General features: G+C 40.6%; 1 protein-coding gene across 3 annotated transcripts in view; it reads left to right on the top strand.

Moving 5' to 3' along the window:
• ttc21b (tetratricopeptide repeat domain 21B) overlaps nucleotides 1–26,375 on the top strand; it is a 93,936-nt gene that overhangs the window by 39,101 nt on the left and 28,460 nt on the right. For 2 of the 3 annotated variants that reach the window (XM_041201426.1, XM_041201429.1), the window contains exons 11-21: nucleotides 4,776–4,976; nucleotides 8,422–8,551; nucleotides 9,360–9,517; nucleotides 12,427–12,651; nucleotides 13,561–13,799; nucleotides 14,718–14,790; nucleotides 15,327–15,437; nucleotides 21,098–21,236; nucleotides 21,995–22,119; nucleotides 24,563–24,751; nucleotides 26,029–26,139. In XM_041201426.1, the coding sequence (XP_041057360.1) occupies nucleotides 4,776–4,976; nucleotides 8,422–8,551; nucleotides 9,360–9,517; nucleotides 12,427–12,651; nucleotides 13,561–13,799; nucleotides 14,718–14,790; nucleotides 15,327–15,437; nucleotides 21,098–21,236; nucleotides 21,995–22,119; nucleotides 24,563–24,751; nucleotides 26,029–26,139 (1,701 nt within the window). The remainder of the gene's footprint in view (nucleotides 1–4,775; nucleotides 4,977–8,421; nucleotides 8,552–9,359; nucleotides 9,518–12,426; nucleotides 12,652–13,560; nucleotides 13,800–14,717; nucleotides 14,791–15,326; nucleotides 15,438–21,097; nucleotides 21,237–21,994; nucleotides 22,120–24,562; nucleotides 24,752–26,028; nucleotides 26,140–26,375) is intronic. The other variant, XM_041201427.1, reaches the window with a different exon arrangement.

Below are 26,375 nucleotides of genomic sequence, written 5' to 3'. Positions count from 1 at the left end.
GCACAGCTTATGTTCCATCTAACTTTATATCATCAGCAAACTTGGTTACATTCCCCTTGATCCCCTTACCTAAGTCATTGGTATAAATTATAAATTGCTGAGGGCCAAGCACTGATCCTTGACGTACCTGGTAGTTCAGCCTGCCAACCCAAAAATGACATATCAATTCCTGCTTGCTGTTCTCTGTCTGTTAACCAATCCCAATCCCATAGGCTCCAATTTTATGCAATAACCTCTTGTGTTGCATCTTATCAAATGAAAATCCAAATACACTGCACCCACTGCTTCCCCCTTATCCATCTTCCTAGTTGCAACCTCAAAAACTCCTAACAGATTTGCAAACATGATTTTTCTTTTTTAAACCCATATTAACTCTGCCTAATCAAACTATGATTCTCTGATTGCTGTGTTCCCATGTCTCTAATAATAGATTCTACCATTTTTCCTGTTACTTATATCAGGCTAACTGACCTTCAGTTCCTTGTTTTCTTGCTCCTTGCTTTTCTCAATAGTTGGGTTTTGTTTGCTAACTTCCAATCCATAGGGAATGTTCTAAAATCTAGGGAAATCTAGAAAATCAAAACCAATGAATCCACTGTTTTCATAGCTACCTTCTTTAAAAACCTAAGATGTACAAATTTGTTGATTTGAAGTACCATTAATTTCTCCACTACTACTTCTTTAATAATATCATTAATACATTAGTCATTTGGTAGTACAGAACTTGAGTATTGCTGAAAGAGACATGTTGAAGCTTTTCCAGACACTTTGCAAGAATACCAATATAAGGGGAAAACAACAATTTATACTGTATGAGAAGAGAACGCTGATTGGTTGGTAAGCTGATTGGTAGAGGCATTGCCATGGAGAATACACCAGTTGATGGTGACTGACAATTAACTGCCAGTATTGTGTGAAATTTAAACCAGGCAGCTTGACCCTGCTTGCCCAGGCCAAGGCATTGCCCTGTTGCGTCTTCACAGCTCGCTGCATCCGTGTATGTGTGGGTTGCCCAAGACACACAAAAGTGATGTCCCTTTACGGCCTATCTTACCTATGACTGGTTCTGAATGACACGAATTGGCCAAATGGCTGGGTGAATTGTTACAACCAGTTTTGAGCAAGTTTTCAACAAATATGGTGAAGGATTCATTCACATTTGCAAAAACAATACAGGACCTCCATATTGATAGTAATACCATGTCCATGTGCTCATTTGACATTGCTAGCCTATTCACCAATGTTCCTCTTAAGGAAACCATAGATCTTTGTGCTGCAGCACTACATCATGGCAATCTAGACCCGACACCATTTTGTGAATTAGTATTCATTAAACTTATGAACTCAGCAACTTGCGCAGTTGAGTTCAGTTTTAATAACACCATGCATGGCCAAATAGAAGGTGTTGCCATGGCATCCCCTCTAGGCCCAGCTCTCAAAAACATCTTTGTTGTGTCCCATCAGAAAAGCGTCTTCGATGGAATGACCCTAACGTCCTACTCCTCGCATATTTTTGATATGTGGATATTACGTTTGCTATATTTAAATTCGCAGCTACATGTAATAATTTCCTTACATGTTTCCTTACATGTGGTCAAATCCACCATTGAAATGAAGCAGTCAAATGAACACTCCAATGATGTACTAGTTGAGAAATTGGGATTCTTGCAGTTCCACACACTATAAGATTGATCTTATCAACAACCCTGTAAAGAGGGCCTGAGCCATTTGCTCACCGTGCAAGCTTGATGCTGAAATAGGGTGCATCAAAGGCATCCTGTGGGATAATGGCTACCCTGATCAGATCATTTTGTGCTGTAGATCATGCAAACTCACGGAATGGGCCTAAGGTCATCACTTTTGGCCCTGAAAAGTGCACAGTCTACCTCAGATTACCCTGGAAGGGCAAAGTGCCTCAAAAATTTGAGCAACAAGTGAAGCTACCTGTTTCATGCTGCTACTATGCAATAGCAACACGAATGGTATTCAATTCACCACTAACGATGCTGCTGTCAAGCCAAAAAGACATTCTGCCTATCACACGAATGAGTAATGTGGCATACAAATTTCAGTGCTAGTGTGATGCTAGGTATGTAGCTTGTACATCCCAAAGACTGGCTGGTTGTATCAAACAGCATGTCCCAGCCACTGTTCGCAACGGGCAAGGTACAGACTGTACCCCAACCAGCCCGTGTTTACAAAACTCAAAATACAGTGTCCAACATTAGATGTGATTCCACCATTGGACAATATTTACTAAATAATCCTCAGTGTGTTAAGAATTCCGCTGACAACCAATTTAAGATTGTCAGTAGGGCTCGCAGTGTGATACGTTTGTATGTACTGGAATCTACACAAATGGACTCAACACAAATTAATACACAGGGCTCTGTTCTTTGCAAACAGAATATGTACACACACTGCCTGCTTCAGCTAAACAAAATAAGTGACAGCCATTTGCTGACTCATTCCTCAAGGCAATGCCTTGACCAATCAAGGTTTAAATTTCAAACAATGCTGGCAGTTAATTGTCAGTCACCACAAACTGGTGCATTCTCTATGGCAGCACGTCTACTAATCAGAATGCACTTGCCAACCAATCAGCACTCTCTTCTCATACAGTATAAATTGTTGTTTTACTCTTACATTGGTATTCTTGCAAAATGTCATGATGAATGCAAACAAAAAGCTTTGACATATCTCTTGTTTCAGCAATACTCTTTTAAAAGTTTATTCATGGGATATGGGTGTCATTGATTAGGTGAGCATTTATTGCCCATCCCTAATTGCCCTTACGAAGGCAATGGTGAGGTGCCTTCTTGAACCACTGCAGTCCATGTGGTGTAGGTACATCCACAGTGCTATTAGGGAGAGAGTTCCAGGATTTTGACCTCATTTTCACTAACCTTGGTACACTATTTGTGGATTTATTTTGTGTCTTCTACCATGGAGATTGATACATGTATTTGTTTAATGCCTCTGCCATTTCCATATTCCTGATCAAATAGTTTCTGCTTCCAAGGGAACTTTGTGTACTTTCTCTTCCTTTTTACAAGCTGTTTTTATGTCTGTTGCTATTGTACAAACATTCTTTCTTTCTTTATCAAATTCTTGGTCATCGTTTGCTGAATTCCAAAATCCTCCCAAACCTCAGGCTTACTATTCTTTTTGGCAGCACCATAGGTGCCTTCCTTTAACCTAATAACATCTTTAACTTCTTCTGTTAGCCACAGTTGGACCACTTTTCCTGTGTAGTTTTGCTGTAAGGGAATGTATATTTGCTGCAAATGATGAGTTAATTATTTAAATGTTTGCCATCGCTTATCTACTTATCATATCTTTTAATCAAGTTTCCAAATCTACCTTAGCCAACTAACCCACCATACCTATGTAATTTGTTTTGTTCAGATTTAGGACTTTAGTTTTTGACCTAATGAAATCACACTCAAATTCAATATAAAATTCCGTTATATTGTGATCACTCTTCCCCAGAGGCTCCTTAGCTACAAGGTTATTAGTTATCCTTTCTCATTGCATGATGCTAGATCTAGGATAGATTGTTTCCTAGTTGGCTTCTTGACATAGTGATCATACTATCTTTTATACATTCATGAACTCGTTCTTCACGCTATTACTACAAATTTGGTTTGCCCAGTCTATGAAAATAGAAGCCCCCCATGATAGCTATATTACCCTTGTTAAATGTTCCTTTATTTTCCTGAGCTACAGTTGGCCTAGTACTACAAATACTACTAGAAGGCTGACAAACTTCTGCCCTCTCTTGTTTCCTAGTTCCCACCAAACTGATTCTGCCTCTTCATTTTCAAATCTAATATCTTTTCCCTATACTGCCTTTATCCCATCTTTTATTAACAGGGCTACCTACTGCCACTGCACCATAGATCACAGCCCTAGTTTATAAGACAATACCATTTTTTCAGCCCCCAAAATCATGTTTTTGCATATACTCAGCAAATGAGTCGACCCCCTTTTCAGCCACAACATTCTATACTTGCATTAGTAGTCTGCCTCAATTTTTCACCCCACAAATAGATGTTTTACTTACTAGCACCTTATAATTATGTGCAAGGGATCAAACAGGTGCTATGGGCAGTGTTGTGACCCCACATGGCAAACAAAGATGGCACCAATGCCAGTGGTTTACTTTTATACTCGGCATATAATTTGACCCCTGTTTTTGGAGGGATTTTCCGAGGCTTCAAAGATTGATTTATATGCTGACATCTATGGTATCTCTGCCTGTAGGCTCTGGTAAGTGTGCAGCCTGGCTTTCCCTTGATGGTCCTCCTCTTTCTTGATAAAACTATAGGGGAATTCCCTTGGGGAAATCCATTGTTGCACTTCTGCAACTATTGTGGGGCAGGACTTGGTGGGAAAAGGCTACACAACAATAATTGGCACAAAGGAACTCTTGAAATGGGCTTTAATTTTCTCAGTCTCGCTTAGAGAGCTCCTTGTGAGGCACACATGAAAGTCAGGAAATGCATGTTCTCTAAATTTTGAGATCATATTTAAATTAACCAACCACTTAAGGCAGCAGCATCCTGCACCCATTAAATCCCCACTGGGAATATGTGTGATGTGCAAAAATGGGCACAAATCATGCATGTTGGATCTCCGTCTGTTTTCCAATCAGTAACATCAACTTTGCACCTGAAAATTGAGCATTATTGATCGGAAAATCTCGTGTCTAAGAAGGAAAGATTGTTCAGACAGAAAAGGAAATTAAACCACTCTTAACATCTTTTTTGCAGGAACTGTCTTTCTTGCGTGCAGTTTTGGCAGTAAAGAAGCATAAGGGGCAGGATGAAGTAATTCATTTGTTAAATGATGCTGTTGACACTCATTTCTCCACATTGCAAGGCCTGCCTCTAGGAGTTCACTACTATGAAAATCTAAATCCTGATTTTTTGTTAGAAATCATTCGTGAATATCTTGCCTTCTGTCCCACACAGGTAAAAGTTCAATGTTAAATTAATGTTTACAGAAATATATTCAGAAATATAAGAAATGCATGTTTTGCAAGTCTGCATTGTTGGATCTAAAACTTAAAAGGAATAAGATTGTCAGTGTAGAGTTTTATTTGTAATTTTAAGAATGGTCAAATACTTAATACATTGGCCAAAATTTTGCAGTAGAAGTGACAGCAAAGCTGCCAAAATTTACCATCGCTACTCCTTTGAAACTGACAATGACTTCTAGAGTCTGCGCAATTAAAGTTATACGTGGAAATCCAGAAGTTGTCAGTGATTTTGCTGTTTTCCATGAGTGCAATCAAGTAAGAATCACTGAACTGAGTTATGCTATTGGTTTAATTGTAAAAATCACCCTTGAAAAAGTCACACCTTGTTGAATAAGGTGCAACTGGGTTTTTAACAGCGCACTGGGTTCATAAATACTGCTGAAAACTCCTCTGACCCCGGAAAACTAACTTCATACTTGCGAAATGCCAAAATTCTCCATTACGAAAGAAAGAAATCTGAATTTTTAAAATGTGTTTCATTTAAAGCTTATTTATATGCCCCATTCATGTATTTCACTCTCGGCAAATTTTATTAACAGTGAAGGTGCACTTTACTTCCTGAACAAAAACAGAATTACCTGGAAAAACTCAGCAGGTCTAGCAGGATCGGTGGAGAAGAAAAGAGTTGACGTCTCGAGTCCTCGTGACCCTTCAACAGAACTGAGTGAATCTAAGGAGAGGGGTGTAATATAAGCTGGTTTGAGGTGTGGGGGGTTGGGTGGAGGGAGAGAAGTGGGGGGGGGTGTGGTTGTAGGGACAAGCAAGCAGTGATAGGAGCAGATAGTCAAAAGATGTCACAGACAAAAGAACAAAAGAACACAGAGGCGTTGAAGGGAGTGATATTATCTAAACGAATGTGCTAATTAAGAAGGGATGGTAGGGCACTCAAGGTACAGCTCTAGTGGGGATGGGGTGGAAAGGCTAGCAGGGCATAAACAATTTAAAAATAATGGAAATAGGTGGGAAAAGAAAAATCTATATAAATGATTGGAAAAAACAAAAGGAAGGGGGAAGAAACAGAAAGGGGTTGGGGATGGAGGAGGGAGATTAAGATCTAAAGTTGTTGAATTCAATATTCAGTCCGGAAGGCTGTAAAGTGCCTAGTCAGAAGATGAGGTGCTGTTCCTCCAGTTTGCGTTGGGTTTCACTGGAACAATGCAGCAAGCCAAGGACAGTCATGTGGGCAAGAGAGCAGGGCGGAATGTTAAAATGGCAAGCGACAGGGAGGTTTGGATCATTCTTGTGGACAGACCGCAGGTGTTCTGCAAAGCGGTCGCCGAGTTTATGTTTGGTCTCTCCAATGGAGAGGAGACCGCATTGGGAGCAACGAATGCAGTAGACTAAGTTGGGGGAAATGCAAGTGAAATGCTGCTTCACTTGAAAGGAGTGTTTGGGCCCTTGGACTGTGAGGAGAGAGGAAGTGAAGGGGAAGGTGTTGCATCTTTTGTGTGGGCATGGGGAGGTGCCAAATGTGGGAGTTGAGGAGTAGGGGGTGTTGGAGGAGTGGACCAGGGTGTCCCGGAGGGAACGATCCCTACGGAATGCCGCCGGGGGGGTGAAGGGAAGATGTGTTTGGTGGTGGCATCATGCTGGAGTTGGCGGAAATGGCAGAGGATGATCCTTTGAATGCGGAGGCTGATGGAGTGACAAGTGAGGACAAGGGGGACCCTATCATGTTTCTGGGAGGGAGGAGAAGGCATGAGGGCGGATGCGCGGGAGATGGGCCGGACACGGTTGAGGGCCCTCACCCCACCCCACCCCACCAGAGCTGTACCTTGAGTGCCCTACCATTCATTCTTAATTAGCACATTCGTTTAGATAATATCACCCCCTTCAATGCCTCTGTGTTCTTTTGTCTGTGACATCTTTTGACTACCTGCTCCTATCACTGCTTGCTTGTCCCTACAACCACACCACCCCCCACCACATCTCTCCCCCCACCCAACTCCCCCCCAACCTTAAACCAGCTTATATTACACCCCTCTCCTTAGATTCACTCAGTTCTGTTGAAGGGTCATGAGGACTTGAAACGTCAACCCTTTTCTTCTCCGCCGATGCTACCAGACCTGCTGAGTTTTTCCAGGTAATTCTGTTTTTGTTTTGGATTTCCAGCATCCAGTTTTTTGTTTTTATCATTTTACTTCCTGGTTTGCTGTATTCACTGTGCAAATACTTCACTGTAATTGGTTGCTTACTCTGCTGGATGACATTACTGTTGCTAGATGCCTGGAGATCCCCTTGTTTTGTCGCCAGATTCAAACTGATGTCGGGAAAGGGGAAATCCATGCCACAGAGATTTCTAGATAGCTTTCTTTGAGATCAGCAGTGAGCACCGTTGCTGAGTGGCAGACCACAAAATCTGGCCCAATAGGTTTTTTATTAGTGAGAGTAGCAGTTATTTAAGCTTGTTTTTGAAATGTGTTTTTAATTGTTTAAAAATTGACCAGAAACTAATGGAAATGTTATTTACAAAGAAGTATGGCTGTTGGAAATTGGTATGACTTTAAATTGTTACCAATAAGTTTAGATGCTGTGTGTGTTGATGGGCAACTCTACTAATGTTTTATACAGATTAGGATAATAGGACTTCAATAAATGGAGTCAGAATAAAGGTAAAAGCCACCAAACTGTTTAACTTTTGTTAAGAGTTATCTATGAATGTATGGAAAAGGATAATTTAAGAACACTGGAGCCAAGTATGTTTTTATCTGTCATATGCCATATGGGCCCATGAAATTAAATATAAAACATTGTTTGAGGGAGAAACAGCTGTCCATTCAGTCACATTGTTTTATTGAAGTTATCACTTCTAAGCTGTGATATTGTAATAGATACATGAATGTACAGTTTCTATTGCATGTATCCTAGAACAGAAGTTTTCAAAATCAGCCTTTTTACTTCTCAGATTTTTGAGTAACCTTTCTGCAGACCCTACAAGTTCAATATGTTAAATTTTTATTTAAGCCTTGAATCAGAACAGATAATGCTAAAACGCTAAGTATAAACACAGTAAGATTAAAATATTAACAGCATAAAATATTAAACTCCTTAAAAAAATACCTGTAAACATGTACTGAAGTAATGCAACATGGGAATCCATTGGAATTTATTCCCAAGCAAATGCCAAGTTTCAGAAAAACTAAAGCAAAATACCGTGAATGTTGGAAATCTGTAATAAGAGCAGAAAATGCTGGCAACACTCAACAGGTCAGGAAGTATCTTTAAGAAGGTAGAAATTCTGCATATTTTGAAAGTTACTTAGGAATTTCTGTTCTTAGATGTTCCTGGTTTGTATTTATTTTGTATATTTAATGAGAAACACTGGACTTAGTAAACACATGTTTTCTCTAGTCATGCCCCTTTCATTTTTTTTTCAGCCTGGAGCTCCTGGTCAGCCTCTATCTCCATTACTGAAACATTGCGCTTCAGTGCTGGAGACTGTCGTGAAGACAGTACCAGGACTATTGGAAGCTGCCTTTCTAATGGCCAGAGTTAAATACTTAGCAGGTATTTATATTGTCACATTATGTAAAAATGTATGGGGTTTATTTATTTTACAACAGAACTTTTTAGTTTGTTTGGAGGAAAAAAATTGGATGCTTTATTGTTGTATGTGACCTCTTCATTTTGAGATCAACAGCATTTCATGTTTTGCAAAATCAGGAAGCTGCATGTTCCTATATTTTAAATCTATATATAACGCAAATGATGGACAGGATAGTTAGATATAAAGACATGGATATCTTGTGGTGTGTTATAAATACCTGCACAATCACAGTGCATTAAGAGTTTTACTGTTCCTTGTACCTGGAATTAAAAATGACTAAAAAATAAATGCTCCCCAAAAAATGAAAACATCTTGGCATTAAATGGTATGTAAATTGGAGGTAATCTTTCAGAAATAGTTATGACAAAAGACAAATTTGAGTATTGCTGAAAAAAGCTTTTCGTCTTGCACTATTCAGGACAACTTACAAGAATACCAAATGTAAAGGGAACAACAATTTATACTGCATGAGAAGAGTGCTGATTGGTTGGCAAGTGGACTCTGGTAGAGGTGTTGCCATGGAGAATGCACCAGTTAACTGATCACTGACAATTAACTGCCAAGCTTTGTTTAAATTCAAACCAGACACCATGTCCTTTTTCAGCAATACTCAAATACCGTGTAGGACTACCAAACGTATATTTGTAAAAGACAAGTTCTGGAATTACTTGCACTATAGTCTTAACTGGTTCAGAATTGATCACTGAAAATGTTACAGCATGAACTGGATTAAAACTTCCACTTTTGATGCTTTTTCTCATTTTAAAGGTGATGTTGATGCTGCCCAAAGCAATCTACAGCATTGCTTAGAACAGAATCCTTCATATGCAGATGCCCACCTCCTGATGGCTCAGGTTTACCTATCTCAAGAAAATTTTAAACTCTGCTCACATTCTCTGGAACTGTGTTTGAGTTATAATTTTGAGGTGAATTTAATGGCATTCACTGTGTAACACTTATAATATTTTATAGTTTAAATTGTACCAGTACAGATATTTGGTCTTTAATTTAATTTAATTTTTAGTTTTTAATCCAACTTTCCTTTATTCCTAACACACAACAAGCACATTAAAATTAATTTAGACTCAATCTCTTTTTAGATAAATTTTGCTGCATATTTATTCTATGAACTAGACCTTCCACTCATTCAATTTGACAGTTTAACTGCATCATGGCAGGACCATTGACCTCCACATGATCCAAGATAATTTTCTGGCTTGAGGGTCATTTAATTTTTCCAGGCAGGCCCTCCATCCTCACTGGGTAATCTGCTGGAAGGGAGCTGAGGATCTGCGGTGCAAACCTCAGAGGCATGCTATAGTGATATGTAATCATACTGCTGATTAAAGTTGGAGGAAGGTAAAAGTAAATTTGGTTTGAAAAGCAATGCCTAAGCCTCTGTGATTGATTGCATTGGCCTCTTGCTATTTAAATTTAAAGAGCTATCTAAAACTGTGTAATGGGCTTTTTAGGATTTTTAGACCCCAATGGGGGCGAGCTTGCTGATGTGCGGGTGCCAAAATTCATGCTACCGACCAGCACCATCCTGGCCCCAGGCCATTTTCTGGGGGATAAAAAGGGGCAGGAGAAGGATAGCAATGCTACTATTTACCCACAATCAGCGGGTAGCCAATTTCTTATCTCCATCTTAACAACTGTAATACTGCAACTTTGTCCATTGCGTTCATATTTTATTTATTTGTTATTGGATTGTAATAGTAACAGTTTCAGACGGGATAAGACTTTTGGTCCTTTTAGCACACCACTGTTGTTGATACTGATAAAGCCACATTTGTTGCCCATCTTCCATCGCCCTTAAGAAAATGTTGCTGCACCTTCCTTCTTGGACTGCTGCAGTTGGTGATGGTGATCCCACAATAATGTTAGATTGGGAATACCAGGATTCTGAACTAATAATGATGCAGAAATTATATTTTGAAGTCAGAATTGTATGCAACTTAGAGAAGAACTTGAAGCGGATGGTGTACCCATAACATTGTTACATTTGTTCTTCTTGATGATGAAGATCCTAGGGCTGGGAGGTGCTGTTAGAGCAACCTCGGAGAGTTACTGCAGTGCATCCTTGTAGTTCGTACATCCTTGTAGTTTGTACTAGTGCTGGAGGGTGTGGTCGTTTAGGGATTGATCAAACAACGTGCTCTATCCTAGATAGTGTTGAGTATCTTGAGTGTTGTTCCATCGAGTACATCCTCTTTTACAATTTGCCATACATTTCAATATGGGCAAAGTCTTTCTTTGCATTTTGTGTAACAAAATCGTGTGTTTAAACTTTAGATTTTAATTTTGTTAATATACAGTAGAAATCTTACGCTGCACCCCCACCCCTACAATGGATCAGCACATCTGGCTGTATAATTTTCTTCCCTTTTATTTATTTCTGCTCCTTTTGAAGGTTTAGGCTATCCTAACTGCTTGCCCCAGATAAGTTGTTGGCACTTTCTATTAACAGGTCTGACTATTCTCCTGTGTTGGCCTGGTCATTTCTTTTCTTTTTGGTTTCAAAACCAGTTCTTTTTCAGTAGGAGGAGAATAATGGAAGGCATACATGTGTCTTTATTTCTATTAATTACTATTTTGGCCCAGATGCCCTTTTTCTGTCTTTAAAAATTGTTATAGTCTAGATAGAAATTTGAACACACAGCAAAGAATTTAATAGATTACATAGATATTAGATGAAAATAAACTGAAACAAACAGTAAAAGAAAGAACTTTACTTGAGAAGTTATTTTTAAATTTGAAGTTTCCTCTAAATTTGGGACTAAAATAGCATTTAAAAGTCATTAGGCTTTTTGAAATCATGAAAGAGTCATCAACTCTTTGACTATGGAGTTGATGTCCATGAAAAAGTGTTCAGTACTATTCGCAACTCCTTAAATAATAAAGCAGTCTGTGCCTGCATGTAGTAAGACCTGGACAACATTCAGACTTGGACTGATAAGAGCCAAGTGCCAGACAGTGACCATCTCCAACAAGGGAGAAGCTTATCATTTCTCCTTGACATTCAATGGCATTACCATTGCTTAAACCCCCATCATCAACATCCTGGGGGGTTACCATTGACCAGAACCTTAACTGGACCAGCCATATAAATACTGTAGCTACAAGAGCAGGTCAGAGACTGGGAATTCTGTGACGAGTAACTAATTTCTTGACTCTCCAAAGCCTGTTCACCATCTACAAGGTGCAAGCCATGAGTATGATGGGATACTCTCCACATGCCTGGATAAATGCACCTCTAATGACACTGAAGAAGCTCAATATCATCCAGGAAAGACTAGCCAGCTTGAGCGTTACTCCATTCAACCACCTTAAACATTCACTCCCCACCCCACACCAAGATGCACTGCATCAGCTCGCCAATGCTCTTTCAACAGCACCTTCCAAACCTGCGACCTCTACCACTTAAAGAACAAGAGCAGCAATATGTGGGAACACAATTACCTGCAAGTTGCCCTCCTAGTCTCACACCATCCTGATTTGGAATGATATCGCTGTTCCTTCAACGTCGCTGGATCAAAATCCTGGAACTCCCTTCCTAAAAGGGTGAACCTCCACCACATTGACTGCTACAGTTCAGAAGGTGACTTTCCACTGCCTTCTCGAGGGCAAATTGGGAGTGGAAAATAAATGCTCACCTTACCAGCAATGCTCACACCCCTGATGAATAAAAAAAGGAATATGAAACGTTCTTTTCAGTAGTACACATGTTGCATAGTCTGAGTTTCAGCAGTAGGAGAAAGGCAAATAATAAGCTGACAACAACAAAAAAGCTTTGATTTTGTTTCTCTTACTTCAAATGATTTTCCAATTTCAGGTTCGTGAACATCCCCTGTATCATTTGATTAGAGCTCAAACTCAGAAGAAAATGGGCGATGTACAGGAAGCCATTAAGACCCTTAAGATAGCTGCAGGTTTACCTGCAATGAGGAAAACTGGAAGTGCATCCAAATCAAAAAGCAAAAAAATTGAATTCAGTGCAACTGACCGTGTTTCTGTTTTTCTGGAGCTAGCAGATGCTCATCGTATGAATGGAGAACAGGTAATGGAAGAAGTTATGTTTCATGCCTTTCATTCATGCCTTTGTTACCTCCAGGCTTGACTATTCCAATACACTCCTGGCTGATCTCTCATTCTATCCACAGTAATCTTGAAGTAATCTGAGCCTTTACTGCCTGTATCTTAACTTGCACCAGTTCCAGTTCCCCCATCATTGCTATGCTCTCTGACCTACGTTGGCTCCCGATCAAGCAACATCTTGATCTTAAAACTATCATTCTTGTTTCAAATCCCTCCATGGCCTCACCTCTCCCTATCTCTACATGCTCCTCCAGCTCCACAACCCTCTGAGATATCTGATTCTGCCCTCCTGAGCAACCCGATTCTAATTGCTTCACCATTGGTGGCTGTGGTTTCATTTGCTTAGACCCTAATCTCTGGAATTTCCTCCCAACACCTTTCCGCCTCTACCTCGCTTCCCTTCTTTAAGATACTCCTTAAAACCAACCTCTTTAGATCAAGCTTTCAGTCATCTGACTTAATATCTTCTTATGTGGCTTGGTGCCTTGTGACATGCCTTGATGTGTTTTATTATGTTAAAGGTACAATATAATATAAGTTGTTACAGGAAATGCATTTCAGCATGAATGGTGATCCATAAATGCATGCCTTATAATGACAGTATTGTCTGGATTTTTTCTGTTTTATTAAAATTAACGCCCTGTGTACTCAAATATTGATAAAACTAGCCTTTGTTATTAAACAAAAAATATAATGAAGTATCTGTTGAAAGCTTTATATTTACAAAAAACTTTATCCTCTATAGATCATACGGAGATCCTGCATCTTGTGCATGAAATGTAATTTGCATGAAGCTATTTCACTATTAAATTTTATACATTATGTATGATGATTTTCTCATAACACTAGAAAAACTTTTGTTTTTGTGTAGCATGAAGCTGCCAAAGTGATGCAAGATGCCATCAATGAATTTTCAGGCACCCCTGAAGAGTTACGTGTTACAATAGCTAATGCAGACCTTGCTGTTGTACGTGGGGATATAGAACTGGCACTCAGTATGCTTCGAAATGTCACACCTGAGCAACCTTATTTTATTCAAGCAAAAGAGAAGATGGCTGCCATATACCTAAACCAGAGGAAAGATAAACAGTTATATGCAAGCTGCTACAGGTGAAAGATTTTTTTTTCGGATCGTGCAATATTTTCTTTATTTGTCTGTAACATATTGAATGTGAAAAATTGCTTCAACATTCATTTGGTAGTTCATTCGTAAGTAACTGAGAGCGACATTAACTGCACTGAGGTCAATTAGTTATGTGACAGCCCCAATGTCCTTACTGGCAGTTAAAAGTAGTAGCTCTTCTCATTAAGCAGGAAAATAACACCAAGCCAACTAAACCCCAAATGCCCTTGCCTGACAATAAAAAAGAAATCACTCAAGGCCCTCTCACCTCTGCTCTCTCCACATACATCAGGGAAGGCTTATGACTGACCTCTGCCCACTGTGCAGGAAAACCAACCATTGAATACCACAGTTCTTCCTTCACCCCATTCAGAGAAAAGTGTTGTCCTGTTCCCATCCATTGCCTTGGATGGCAATCCTGGCCTGTTGAAGGGATAGGGACATCTGCCGACTTTCCGCTGAGAAAGTTTACCCAGCTATCTCTGCTCCACCTCCTCCATAAGTTTCTCTGCTTTTTTCTTCCATGTCATCCTCTTGCCCTCTTCACTTCACCTTCTTCCCACACTTTGCTTTATCATTTTTCCTCAATGCACCTCTCATTCCTATTTTCACCCTCTTCCCTACCACACATTTCATCTTTCCTTCTCTCTCCCTCTCTCTGTGCCTGGCTTCCCAGTTATGCCCCACCCTCTAACCCTACTTGATCTGAATACTGTACTTTGTCTCGAATGCCTCTCACTTGTACAATGTCATGAGAATTTGTCTAGTACTCATAAACTTTCATCTGATGAACGCAATAACATTATCTTACTGTAGCATTTACATGGTATAAAGTTGAAGGTAAATTAAACTAGACTGAATCTGAGAGAACTACTATTTAAGTATTATTTTATCTTTGTTTACAGAGACTTGGTTGACAAACTTCCTGGACCTCATGCCTATCTTTTGTTAGGTGATGCCTACATGAATATTCAAGAGGTGAAAAATTTCTTATTTTTACATATAAATTACTGTTGGTGTTGCCCATGATCAGTTGTTGAATATAAGGGTTATTTTCAGCAGATGGCACTGTTGTATGTGCTGGTATGTTGATTTCCTGTCAATTTTCCATTTTAAGTTACTAGTAGAAGCTAATTATTTAAATTGCTCAAGCAATAATTATCTCCCTCTGCCATCCCCACCACCACCACTATAGGTGGTATTGTCATGCCTTTTTAATCTCTATGTTCAAATCACAAGATGAACTTGTAATTGTAGTTTTTTCTTAATTTTTGTGCCATTCTTGCTTTTGTACAGAGATATTTGCAGTTCCACAGAATACATGAGAGGTTAAGTACGCTCAGAAGAGTTTATATGACAGTTAATGAAATGTGTGCAGAATTTGAGAGTAGGCTAATGTGTCTACCAATCTATCCACATGGAACATAGTTTAATTTAACCTCCTATTATAAATTTAATTGTCTTTTAATAGAAATTATAATACTATGAAACTGATATTTTCTATTCCATTGCAGCCTGAAAAAGCCATTGATGTATACGAACAAGCTCTAAAGAAAAATCCAAGAGATGGAACTTTGGCTAGCAAGATTGGAAAAGCTCTTATTAAAACACATAATTATACGAAGGTCAGTTATAAGACATTTTTCTGTATTGGTCCAGAAGCTCCCTAATGGAATTCCTATTGTAAACTATGCTGTTTATAACTATTCAGTTGTTCCTTTAAGACAGTGTAAATTGTATAGAATAGTAAATTGCCTTCTGATCAAATTCCTATTCGATGAATGTTCATCTATTGACTGCTGTTTATAGTAATGTGGAAATCAGATTATTATAAATTAGTTTTTAAAAGAAGAAAAATTACCTGATCTTCCCAAATGATTCAACAGTTAAAATTATAGTATGATGCATACAAGCCATGGAGTTAGCAGAATAATTCAGCTTTGATCCCTGATCTCAGCTCAGTTCAGGCTAGGGGTGCTGCAGTTTGTTTCCGTACTCCTGGACTAGGGAGAAAAATATCTGAACTTGGTTTTCAGTTCCTGGTCAGTCTCGGATATGCTCCCCATGCCAACAAGTTGGTTCCTGTCCTCACTGTAGCTTGCATGGCTATTACTAGCTGAAACCTATTTGTGGACATCTGCTTGCTGGTGTTGCTCCACCCATCATAAGGAGACAAGTTACTTAGAGAGTAGAATGGACAAAACAAGTGATCTTCATCATCCTCTCTTCCAGGAAGAACAAGCAAGAGGAGGCACATGTTGAGGGGGCAGCTTCTTACATTCTGCCCAGCCCCTAGATTGTAGCCCCCACAGCTGCTGTCTTGCTAATTAGTCAACATATCTACAGATGAAGGCGTATGAGTTGTCAAATGACCTATCTAATCTACTTAATGACCACCAGAAGCCAATGAAACAGCCTACTTGGCTATGACTCAATTGCCTCTGTACTGTTGTTGGCCACTAAAAAAACTTCGGCCAGAATTTTCCCATTGGCGTGCGGGGGAGGGCCCGCACGCCCACGCATAAAATGATGACAGTGACATCAGGCAAGCATCCCGACGTCATCGCATGCCATCGCAATATTTTGTTGGGCGGGCATGCGATGTTATCTGATGCGCACTCACCATTAATTAATGGGCATTAAGGTTGATGGCAATTTTTCGGTGCCCGTGCGATCTTCGGCTCATCGCATGGGCAGGTGGGTAGGACACATTTGTATAAACCTCATCAATGGGTGGGATAAGAGGGCTCAGTGGGGTTGTGAGTGTGCTGTCAAATATTGTTTTTTCAAAGTTACTAATACTTGCCTGTGTGATCTGCAACACTTCAAAACATTCCAGCTGCTTGGACTGTACTCACAACCTTCAGGTCAGAACGCTGCAAAGAGGAGTCTTTTTTGGGTCTGCAGGTTTCAGGAAGCGTTCCCTTAGCCTGGGAATGGGAGCTGAACTCTCCACTGGAGGCACCTCCTCCTCTGAGGAGGGAGTATTATAAGGGGGAGGAAGCCAGGAGTACACATTCAGCCTCCTGGGGAGCCACCTTTGGGAGGGCAGGCGCAGGCACAAGGGGTGCAGGGCCAAGATGTCGTCCAAGGTGGAAGGGGCCGCAGAAGATACCACAATCCTGCTGCCAGGATATACAGGCGGCGAAATAGCTACCTCAATATGTCTGAGGCGCAGTACTAAAGGAGGCTTCGTCTCTCAAGGGAGACAGTCAGCTCTATCTGTCAGATGATTGGGCCTGAGATCTCCACTAACTGTGCGGACGGGCACCCCATGCCAGTGGCTCTAAAGGTCAAAGCTGCCCTCAACTCCTATGTCTCTGGCTCCTTCCAGGGGTCGGTGGGTGATCTTTGCGGTGTCTCCCAATCACCTGTCCACACTTGTGTCGAGCAGGTGACAGACACTCTGTTCAGGCGTACTTGACCTTCATCCACTACCGTTGGGACCAGGCAGGCCAGACACAGCGAACCAGAAGCTTTGCGGCAATTGCTGGTTTCCCCCGCATCCAGGGTGCAATGGACTGTACACATGTGGCCATCAAGACACCAGCAGGTGAGGCCAGTGCCTTCATTAACAGGAAGGGCTTCCACTCCATGAAAGTGCAGATAGTGCGTGATCACAGGATGCTGATTCTGCAAGCCTGTGCAAGGTACCCAGGCAGCTCCCACAGCGCCTACATCCTCAGATACTCCCAGGTGCCGGGGCTCCTCAGTGCTCCAGCCCAGCTTGATGGATGGCTGCTGGGTGACAAGGGCTATCCCCTCAGAAGTTGGCTCATGACGCCTCTCCGCCATCCAAGAACAGAAGCTGAGCAGCGGTACAATAGGAGCCACGCTCCACAAGGGCTGTGGTGGAGAGAGCCATTGGTCTTCTCGCGATGCACTTCCGATGCCTGGACCGCTCACGGGGCACAGTACCCCTCAGATCGTGTGTCGCTGACAGTGGTTGCATGCTGTGCTCTCCCCAATCTTGTGCTGCAAAGAGGGGGACGCTGTGGACGATGAAGATGTAGACGCAGTGCATGTGGCTGCACACGATGAGTCCAGCAGTGAGTCCGAGGATGAGCATGCACAGGGAAATGCTGAGGGGATAGTCACTGACACTGGCATACTCCATGGACACCTAGGAGGCTTTAATCCAAAGAACCTTCAATTAGCACACCACATACGGACCTCCAGGACAAGTCTGGGCTGCAGGTTCCATGTTTGATACCTAAGTGCAAACTCTGCTAGATGGGAACATTAACTAAGGGCCTTGTTAATAAAGCTGAATATCCCACAAATCACTCATAACATTATTAGAAACCATCCACCTGCAAAAGAAAAGAGCACCCTCAGCCATGGTGACATGTCTGAATTTAATATTACAACCAAAGGAACTGAAGAAAACAAAATGACAAAGGTGTTAAAAATCACACCAACTCATAAAGACCTCATTGTGGGCCAACACAAAAGCACCAGTGATAATCCCGTGGTGTGTCTAAGGTGCCTTATGTTTACGTTTTCGGATTTATGTTTACGCATCTGAGACAGCCTGCTGACTGTGCTGTCCTCAGTGACCTTGGCGGTCGTCCTCTGGCCCATGGAGCCTGTGCTGGCCCCGCCTGGGAAGGAGCGGCCGGTTCCACAGCTGGCATCTCCCCAGTCGTCGCAGCCTCACCGGATGCAACGGTCACTGGCAGAGGGATGGAGGAGCTGGCGCCCTCATCCAGAGCACCCTAAGAGGAGCCTGTAGAGACGACAGGCAGCTGCTTCAATGACATGAGGTCACTTTGGACCTCCCTGCTCACCATGGATGGATGGGCACTGAGCTGGGAAACTTGGCACCCAGACCATCTCCCACATTGGCACTGACCAGCCGAGGTCAATGCTGATGTGAGAGCTTACTGGTCCGAGTGCATCCCCAGGAAGCCCTGATTCGCCTCTGGAGGAGCCTCTCCACGAGAGTCGCCACTCTCTCCATGAAGAGCACATGAGGCTCATTGCTTAGGTGATCGTCCATGCAGACTCCTCCACCACGGAAACCAAGCTAAGCATAGCCTCATGTCTCTCCACCAGATGCTCCCGCACACCTTGCCGCATTTCCTGCGTTTGCTGCTTTGCAGACATCTCCAGAGGCACATCATCGGGCATCGACTGAGCATGCGCCTGGTCCCCTGCAGCCCTCTGACTGCTGGCGCCATGGGCACTCTCTGTCTCTGCCAGCTCCTTCAGCAATTGTGAAGTGCCCTCACCGCCGTGCCGCAGGACACTAGCCGATGTTCTAATTCCCACCAAGGTGCTAGTATCTGCGCTGGTGCCTGCCTGGCAGAGGTGGTGTGATGCTGGTGAGTCCGTGACTTTGGGGCCCTCAGGTGTGAGAGGGGGCCCCTGCTGCTCCTCCTCCCGGCCCTGCTCCGCTAATGCTGAAAGGAAGAACAAGGACATTGGATCAGTTAACAATGTCAAAGTGCATCCCTGTCCCCCAGATCATTATGCGCTCATCCTTCCATAAGCAATGGTCAAGCCAAGTTGCAAACTTCAATCACTGAACATTCAGCACTGCCATGGCTGTTGAGAGAACAGTGGTGACCTCACTGCTGGACAAACATACCTGCCCGTGGTACCACAGCCTCACCGACACCAGTGGACCTGGACGCATGGCGCCTCTCCAAATCTAGGGCCTCCTGCTCGAAGCAGCTGAGAATCACCAACTGGGCCGGCCCTCCGCCAGTCCTCACCCACTCGGCGACATCATGTGCATTCTTCTCGTGAAAAGGAGAGAAGAGCATTGATTAGTGCTACTTGTACCTGGACTCTTCGCAGACGGCTCACCCCAACCAGAGTGGGACATTGCAGCGCACCAGGGGGCAAAGCATACCTGCTGGGTTAATTGACCAATGCCAACATGGTACTCACCCTTCCCGAGCACAACAGGTCGTTGAAGCGCTTGTGACACTGGATCCAGGTGCGCCACACCACATCATGGGAGCTCACAACCTCCGCCACCTCCTTCCAGGCCCATTTGTTCATGTGGGGTGCCTCCTCCTCCTGTCCTGGGGAATGAGCACCTCCAGCCGTGCTGCCACCTCCTCGAGGAGGGCAGCAAGGCAATCGTCAGAAAAACGAAGGGCACAGTGCCCCCCTTGCATGACCCTCCTGCCTGGCCTGCTCACCAGCAGCGCTCTGGGGAGCCCTTCCACTGGCCATGATTCACAGCCTTTGAAAGGTTGCAGCAACTTTTTAAAACAGCCGTCGGGTTACCATTGGACCCAGTGGTTATTGCAGTCCCGCTGCCGCCCGCCCGAGTAAAATGGCAGCCCGAACCCGTTCCCAGGTGGCAGTCAGGTCTCTGCCCGTTATGCAGAAGTGGAGATGTAGCTAGGTTAATTCTGTCAACTGTGACTACAGAAAGGCGTCCCAAGTGATGAAATAGCTCCTAGACTGCCCCCTATTACCAGAACCATGTAACCCCGAAGATCCAAAGGTCATCAACGCTCAACTCAGAGTCGAGGGAAGATGTAGCAACGTAACAAGAAGGAACTGCTCCTGGTTGAAACTTAATGTTTTATCCAATAATAATTTGTGTGGATATTGGAGGAAATATGGATCGCATTTAATCCTGGTGTCTCCACACTTGAATGGCCTAAGCTATTGCGTAAACTGCTTGTGGGCTTCTGTTACCTGTGGAAACCCTAGCCTAGCATGCATTAGGCCGTCATGCCCAAGAGGAGAATGGGGGAGGAAATTGGGGGGGAATTAATTGATTAATAATACACATGATTTGTTGCTACAATGAGGGGCTCAGTCAAAGCTATGTTTAGTTATTCGTGGCCACCATGATGTGGTTGGTAGCGCTCTTGCCTCTGAGTCACAAGGTTCTGGGTTCAAGTCCCACATCAGGGCTTGGGCACAAAAATCAAGGATGATACTCCAGTCCTGAGGTAGTGCTGCACTGTCAGAGGTGCTGCCTTTTGAATGAGATGTTAAACTGAGGCCCCATCTGTCTTGTGTGCATGTAAAAGATTCTATGGCACTATTTCGTAAAAGAACAGGGGAATTATTGCCAATGTCCTGGCCAATATTTATCCCTTAATGAACATCACAAAAATAGATTATCTGGTCATTATCACTTTATTGTTTGCCAAAGTTTGCTGTGCACAAGTTAGCTGCCTCATTTCCTACATTACAACAGTGACTGCACTTCAAAAGTACTTAATTGGCTGTAAAGATGTCTGATGGTCTTGAAAAGCACGTTTTAATTCCAAGTCTTTCTTTCTTTTGTTGTTTTTATTTTTCCCCAAAGGCAATTAATTATTATGAAGCAGCGGTGAAGACTGGCCAGCAGAATTTCCTTCGTTATGACTTAGCTGAGCTCCTGCTTAAGCTTCAACAGTATGAGAAGGCAGAAAAGGTCCTTTTGCAGTCATTAGAACATGATTATGGTATGTTTTTATGAGGGGAATGAATTGGTTCACTTTTGAATTTAGTAACAGAAGGAAATGATTTAAATATATCTAACTTCATTAGTGGCACACAAAAATTTACTTTTAATATGTTACAAAAATAACCCCTTAGTTTACACTGGGAGTGGCAGGACAGCCACATTATGTGATATCTACAATGTTTGGCTTTTTAAAATAATTTAGTTGCTGTAGATTGGGAGTTTAAAGATTGTGTTGTTTTACAAACATCATGAAACTACAATTGAAAATTAGAAACATTCATGAATTCCAATTTTTATTTGATTTTCAACTTGAGAGCATAGCATTACATATTGGTTACCTGTTACAGAAACTGTCCCATCTTTCAATGAAGATGAAAATCATGTGGTTGCCATAACAGGACATTGTAATAACAATTGTAATACTGACTTTATACTCAGGTGGCAAGTTGAAAAGCTATCCCATAATTTAGCTAAAATGCTACATTCACAAACGATTCATTTATTAGGCTGTAATAACTAATAAGTGATGAATAGCCTGTTGCGTTCACTACATTCTTTTCATGATTTATTGCTGGATGGCATAAAAATAGAAACCTTCAAGATAGGCAGTTGTCTTGCAGACAGTTTAAACAAATGGTTAAAGGAAAAGAGCATGAAGGAAAATGGGATAAACAATGTTGAGTAAAATTTACAAAACAGGAACTACCTCATTGCGATTTATAAAAGAACGAAAATTCTTTTTATATCATATTTTAGATCTTCAATCTTTTACAGTAAGTGACCTTCAAGCTTTGATGGAAGATGCGCGATATTTAATGCTTCTAGCAAAAATGTATAGCAAGAAGGAGAAGACTGAAGATGCCATCCTTGCATTGCAGAGGGTAAATAGACTTTATTTCATTTTTATTTGTTTGAGTATTGAAAGTTAATTTAAGCTTTCAAAACTTTCATGTCTTCAGATAATGCCTTCAAGGTCAATATATACAGTGAAATTAATGCAATAGTTGTCTCTTTAATGGCATAATTTTGCTTTGCTCAAATTAAAATGCATCACTAGAGTGCATAAAATCTTTGTACTAAAAATAAATATATGAAAAAATTACTTTTATGGATCCACAATATCTGGCTTTTTATATATTGTAGTTGCTATAGATATCATTGAATCATACAGCACAGAAAGAGGCCAGTCAACCCATTGTGCCTGTTTTGGCTCTGTTGAAAAGCTATCCATTTGTCTCACTTCCCTGTTCTTTCCTAACTTTTCAAATATATATCACATATACTTTTGAAAGTTACTGAACCTGCTTTCACCAATCTTTCAGGTAGTACTTTCCAGATCACCCTAACTCGATTCAGAAAGTAATTTCTCCTCATCTGCCCCCGGTCTATTTGCAAATGACCTTGAATCTATGTCCTCCAGGGCTGTCCCTCCTGCCAGAAGGGACAGTTTTTCTTTAATTTTAACAAAACACTAAATGATTTTAAACAGCACTATTAAACCTAGTATGTTTAATAGATATTTGATAGATCTAACGGATGTATAAGGTAATCAAGGTAAGAGTGACAAACAGTGATTCAAGCTATCAAGGTTTACATTCATAACTAGGATCTACTCGGACTAGTTTTTATTAACTCATGCTGTGGTACATGGTCAGTGTTCCCTTACTTCCTGTCTAATCAGGAATCTCTCCATTTATTTTATAAATATAATCCAAGTCTGAATTTATGCTACTTGGTAGCATTCATTCATAACATAGCAGCTTAACATCTAAAGTAATCTGAGGCTTTAATCATGTACTCTATTTATCATTTTCTGGTAGCAAAGTAAAGATTTTGTACATTCAATGCTCTAATTATCTTCATGAGTTTAAAAATATCATTATGTATTTTCCTTCTGCTATTTTTCTTATTTCGTTTGTTTTTCTTCACTGTGTATTTGTGGTGATTTTAAAACTTAGTGCTGTTGTTGAACTCTGTCCAGTGCATCTGTTTTTGAAGTAAAGCAGTGAAAATTAGGAATTATACTTCCATATTGCTTTCTTTACTCAAATTCCAAACCCTTGAATCTTTTCCAACAGTCTCCTGTGTGGTGCTTTGTCAAAGACTTTGAACGTACACCATATCCACTGTTTCCCCTGCCATTCATCATACCTGTCACCTTCTTCAAGAACTCGTTCATGATTGTCAAATGCAGTCGTCTTTTCTGTGATATGTCTTCTCTACTTCTAATTATTTTCCCTTCTAGTTTTTATAAATTTATTGTAAAGATTCCAAGTTTTTCCCTCCCACAGCTGTTAAATTGATTGGCCTCTATTCCCATCATTTGCCTTGTTTCTCTTTGTGAAAATGCCTATTATATTGGCCACTCTCTAGTTCCCTGGCACAAATCCATTCTACATACAATCTTGAAATGTAATTTCTAGGGGCCTCACTATTACTTTTCCAATTTCCCTCAAGATCCTGGTGTTTGTTTTCTCTTAGCTTAACTAATTTCGATAATACTTTAGTTTGTTATTTATTAAATCTTTAATCTCACTTTTAACCAATTCATGATTCACCTCCTCTCCATCATCATTCTGTTTTGTAGATACTGATATAAAGTACTTAAGTATCCCTGCAAATTTCCAATTAGTCAGACTTTATACAGTGTTTCAGACCACTTTAACCCATGTCCCCTGGTTGTTAAAATATATCTTAAACTAATCTACACCAAATACTTACCATTCATGGGACTTAAATAGATATTTCTCACATCCATATATATTTTAGTTGGAATTCTCAGCTATTCTGGAACTCAGTGGTACCTTGAAATTTTTTTTGGGTGTCCCTCTGATTTTTTTTTTATCCTGCAGTTCTGTTGCTTGTTATGTGAGTTAGAGTACATGTATTTTTATTTGGTTATATAAATGCTAATAGAAACTAAAGATTATTTCCCCAAAGATTAACATTTGTTAAGAATTGCAGATCATTATTGTTTGCGCTTCCTTATCATTACATTTGCTTGACTTGCTCTGCTTGACAGCATGCTTGACAGAATGATTTTGGAAAAATGGTGACAACATAAAATCTGCTTCAAATGCAATTATTTCTGAATGTAATATTCCAAGTGAATCCTTGTTTTCAGCAGACTAAAAAACATTTGTTGTCCTGTGTGTAAAAAAAAAAATCTATAATTTATAATAGCATGTGTCTCACATCTTGGGTTTAATAATGTGAATATTTTTGTGTGTATTTTATGTGTCAGATGTACACTACCAGTTTTATTTTCTGCCATTTTAAAATCTGACAATTTGCACTTTTTTTTGCTTTTGCCATTTTCTAAAGGCACGGGAGGTCCAGGCTCAGGTGTTAAAACGAGTTCAACTAGAACAGACTGATGCAATTCCTACCCAGAAGCAACTTGCAGCAGAGATTTGTGCTGAAATAGCAAAGCATGCCACAGACCAGAGAGACTATGAAAAAGCGATTAAGTTCTACAAAGAGGCACTTGTCTATTATGAGAATGATCATAAGGTTAGTTATGCAGTTGCTAAGTTATTGCATGTGGTGACTTCAAAAAATTCTAGACTATGCCTTAATTTCACAAGGGAAGAATGTGTATGTTTGGATAGATATCCTGGAATGTGAAAATTGTGATATTGGATACTGCTTTCAGAGAAATTTAGAAAGCTTGAGTAAAGATTGTTAAATATTCTACCTGATAATACTAAAATGAAGTACTACAAAGCAGTTTTGAATATATAAGATGAACTGTGTCTGTGAAAGCATTCCACAGGCAACATCACAAAGTAAAAAATGACTGGCCTAGAAGCAAATTTCTTTCCTCATCATTGTAAGCTATGTACTTTGCACCTTCTGATTGCTGACAGTTCTCTAAGGTGGGACTTACTCCCGAGATAGGGGTGGAAGTCTCACTTAAAGCAATTAATGCAGCTCCCACTGTTAAATTGTTGCAGGGCAGCTGTTAGGATCATGAATGGGTGGGGGAATGGGAACCACAGTGTCCCGTGAAATTTAACCCAATGTGTTGTAAGATACCTAGAAATTTAAAAAGGATAAAAGGATAAACTGCTGCCTGTAATAAAGTCGGGATGAGAGGCTGACTGAAGGGAGTATTGTACAGGATATCATATTCTATTCAACTCACATATAGATGTGGGTTTCAAAATCAGAATTCCAGGGAATTTGTCAGAAACTCAGCATGTCCAATGTGAAGAAGTTAGTAATTTGAGAATATGGGGTCTTTAAGCTCACAAATGAACCTGAAAACCAGGCCAGATGCAGTCTGAAGGTAAATCTTTCCTGTCTGATATTTTTTAAAAACTGTCAAAAGATAGGTGACAACTCCCAAAGTAATTTTTTCCCAAAAATCCATATTTTGGTATGCAGCCAAATTCCCAAATAATACATCATTTTACAATTATCATGGCAAGATGCAACAACCTGAATAGAAGAGTTTTTTAATTCTATGTACATTGATATGTTTCACAGGCAACATTGCTTTTTTTTGTGATATATATGTATAAAACATTAAATGCCACTGATATTATCTGGCTATCTGTCTAATCCAATCTGTGATGGTGACAGAACACCATTATCTCGAATTTTGTTAAAAACGTTAGAATATTCCGTATATCCAAAAAACAATTTACTAAAAAGAATGGTACCACCATTTCCCCATGCACCCAAGTGAATCAGAAGTCTTTCATAATTGTGGAATAAAATATAATTATCCACCAATTATCTTGCAGTGTTATGTCATGCTATATCCTTATTGTTTTCTGTGGCAGGTGATGCTAGAGCTTGCGCAGTTGTATCTTGCCCAGGATGATATTGATGCTTGTCAGCATCAATGTGCAATTCTGCTGAAAAGTGACCAAGATAATGATGCAGCTACCATGGTTAGTAGAAATAAAACCAAAATGTAATAGATAATTGAGACATCACTGCTATTGTTGATAACTTACTTTTTAAGTTTTGGAAGTTTGTCACTCAATTATGTGATGAAAACTCTAGTGTTCATTTAGTTCTCTTGTCACACATTTTGTGTGCCAAAGGTTATCTTTCAGGATTCCCCTTTCATTTGATTTAATGGAAGGGGAATGAGAATGGAATGCCATGTACCAGATCTGGCTGT

This window comes from Carcharodon carcharias, chromosome 12 (genome assembly GCF_017639515.1).
Source record: "Carcharodon carcharias isolate sCarCar2 chromosome 12, sCarCar2.pri, whole genome shotgun sequence".
NCBI classification, from domain to species: domain Eukaryota; kingdom Metazoa; phylum Chordata; class Chondrichthyes; order Lamniformes; family Lamnidae; genus Carcharodon; species Carcharodon carcharias.
The sequence above is the reverse complement of the archived record's forward strand: the minus strand, read 5'-3'. Positions and strand labels throughout refer to the sequence as shown.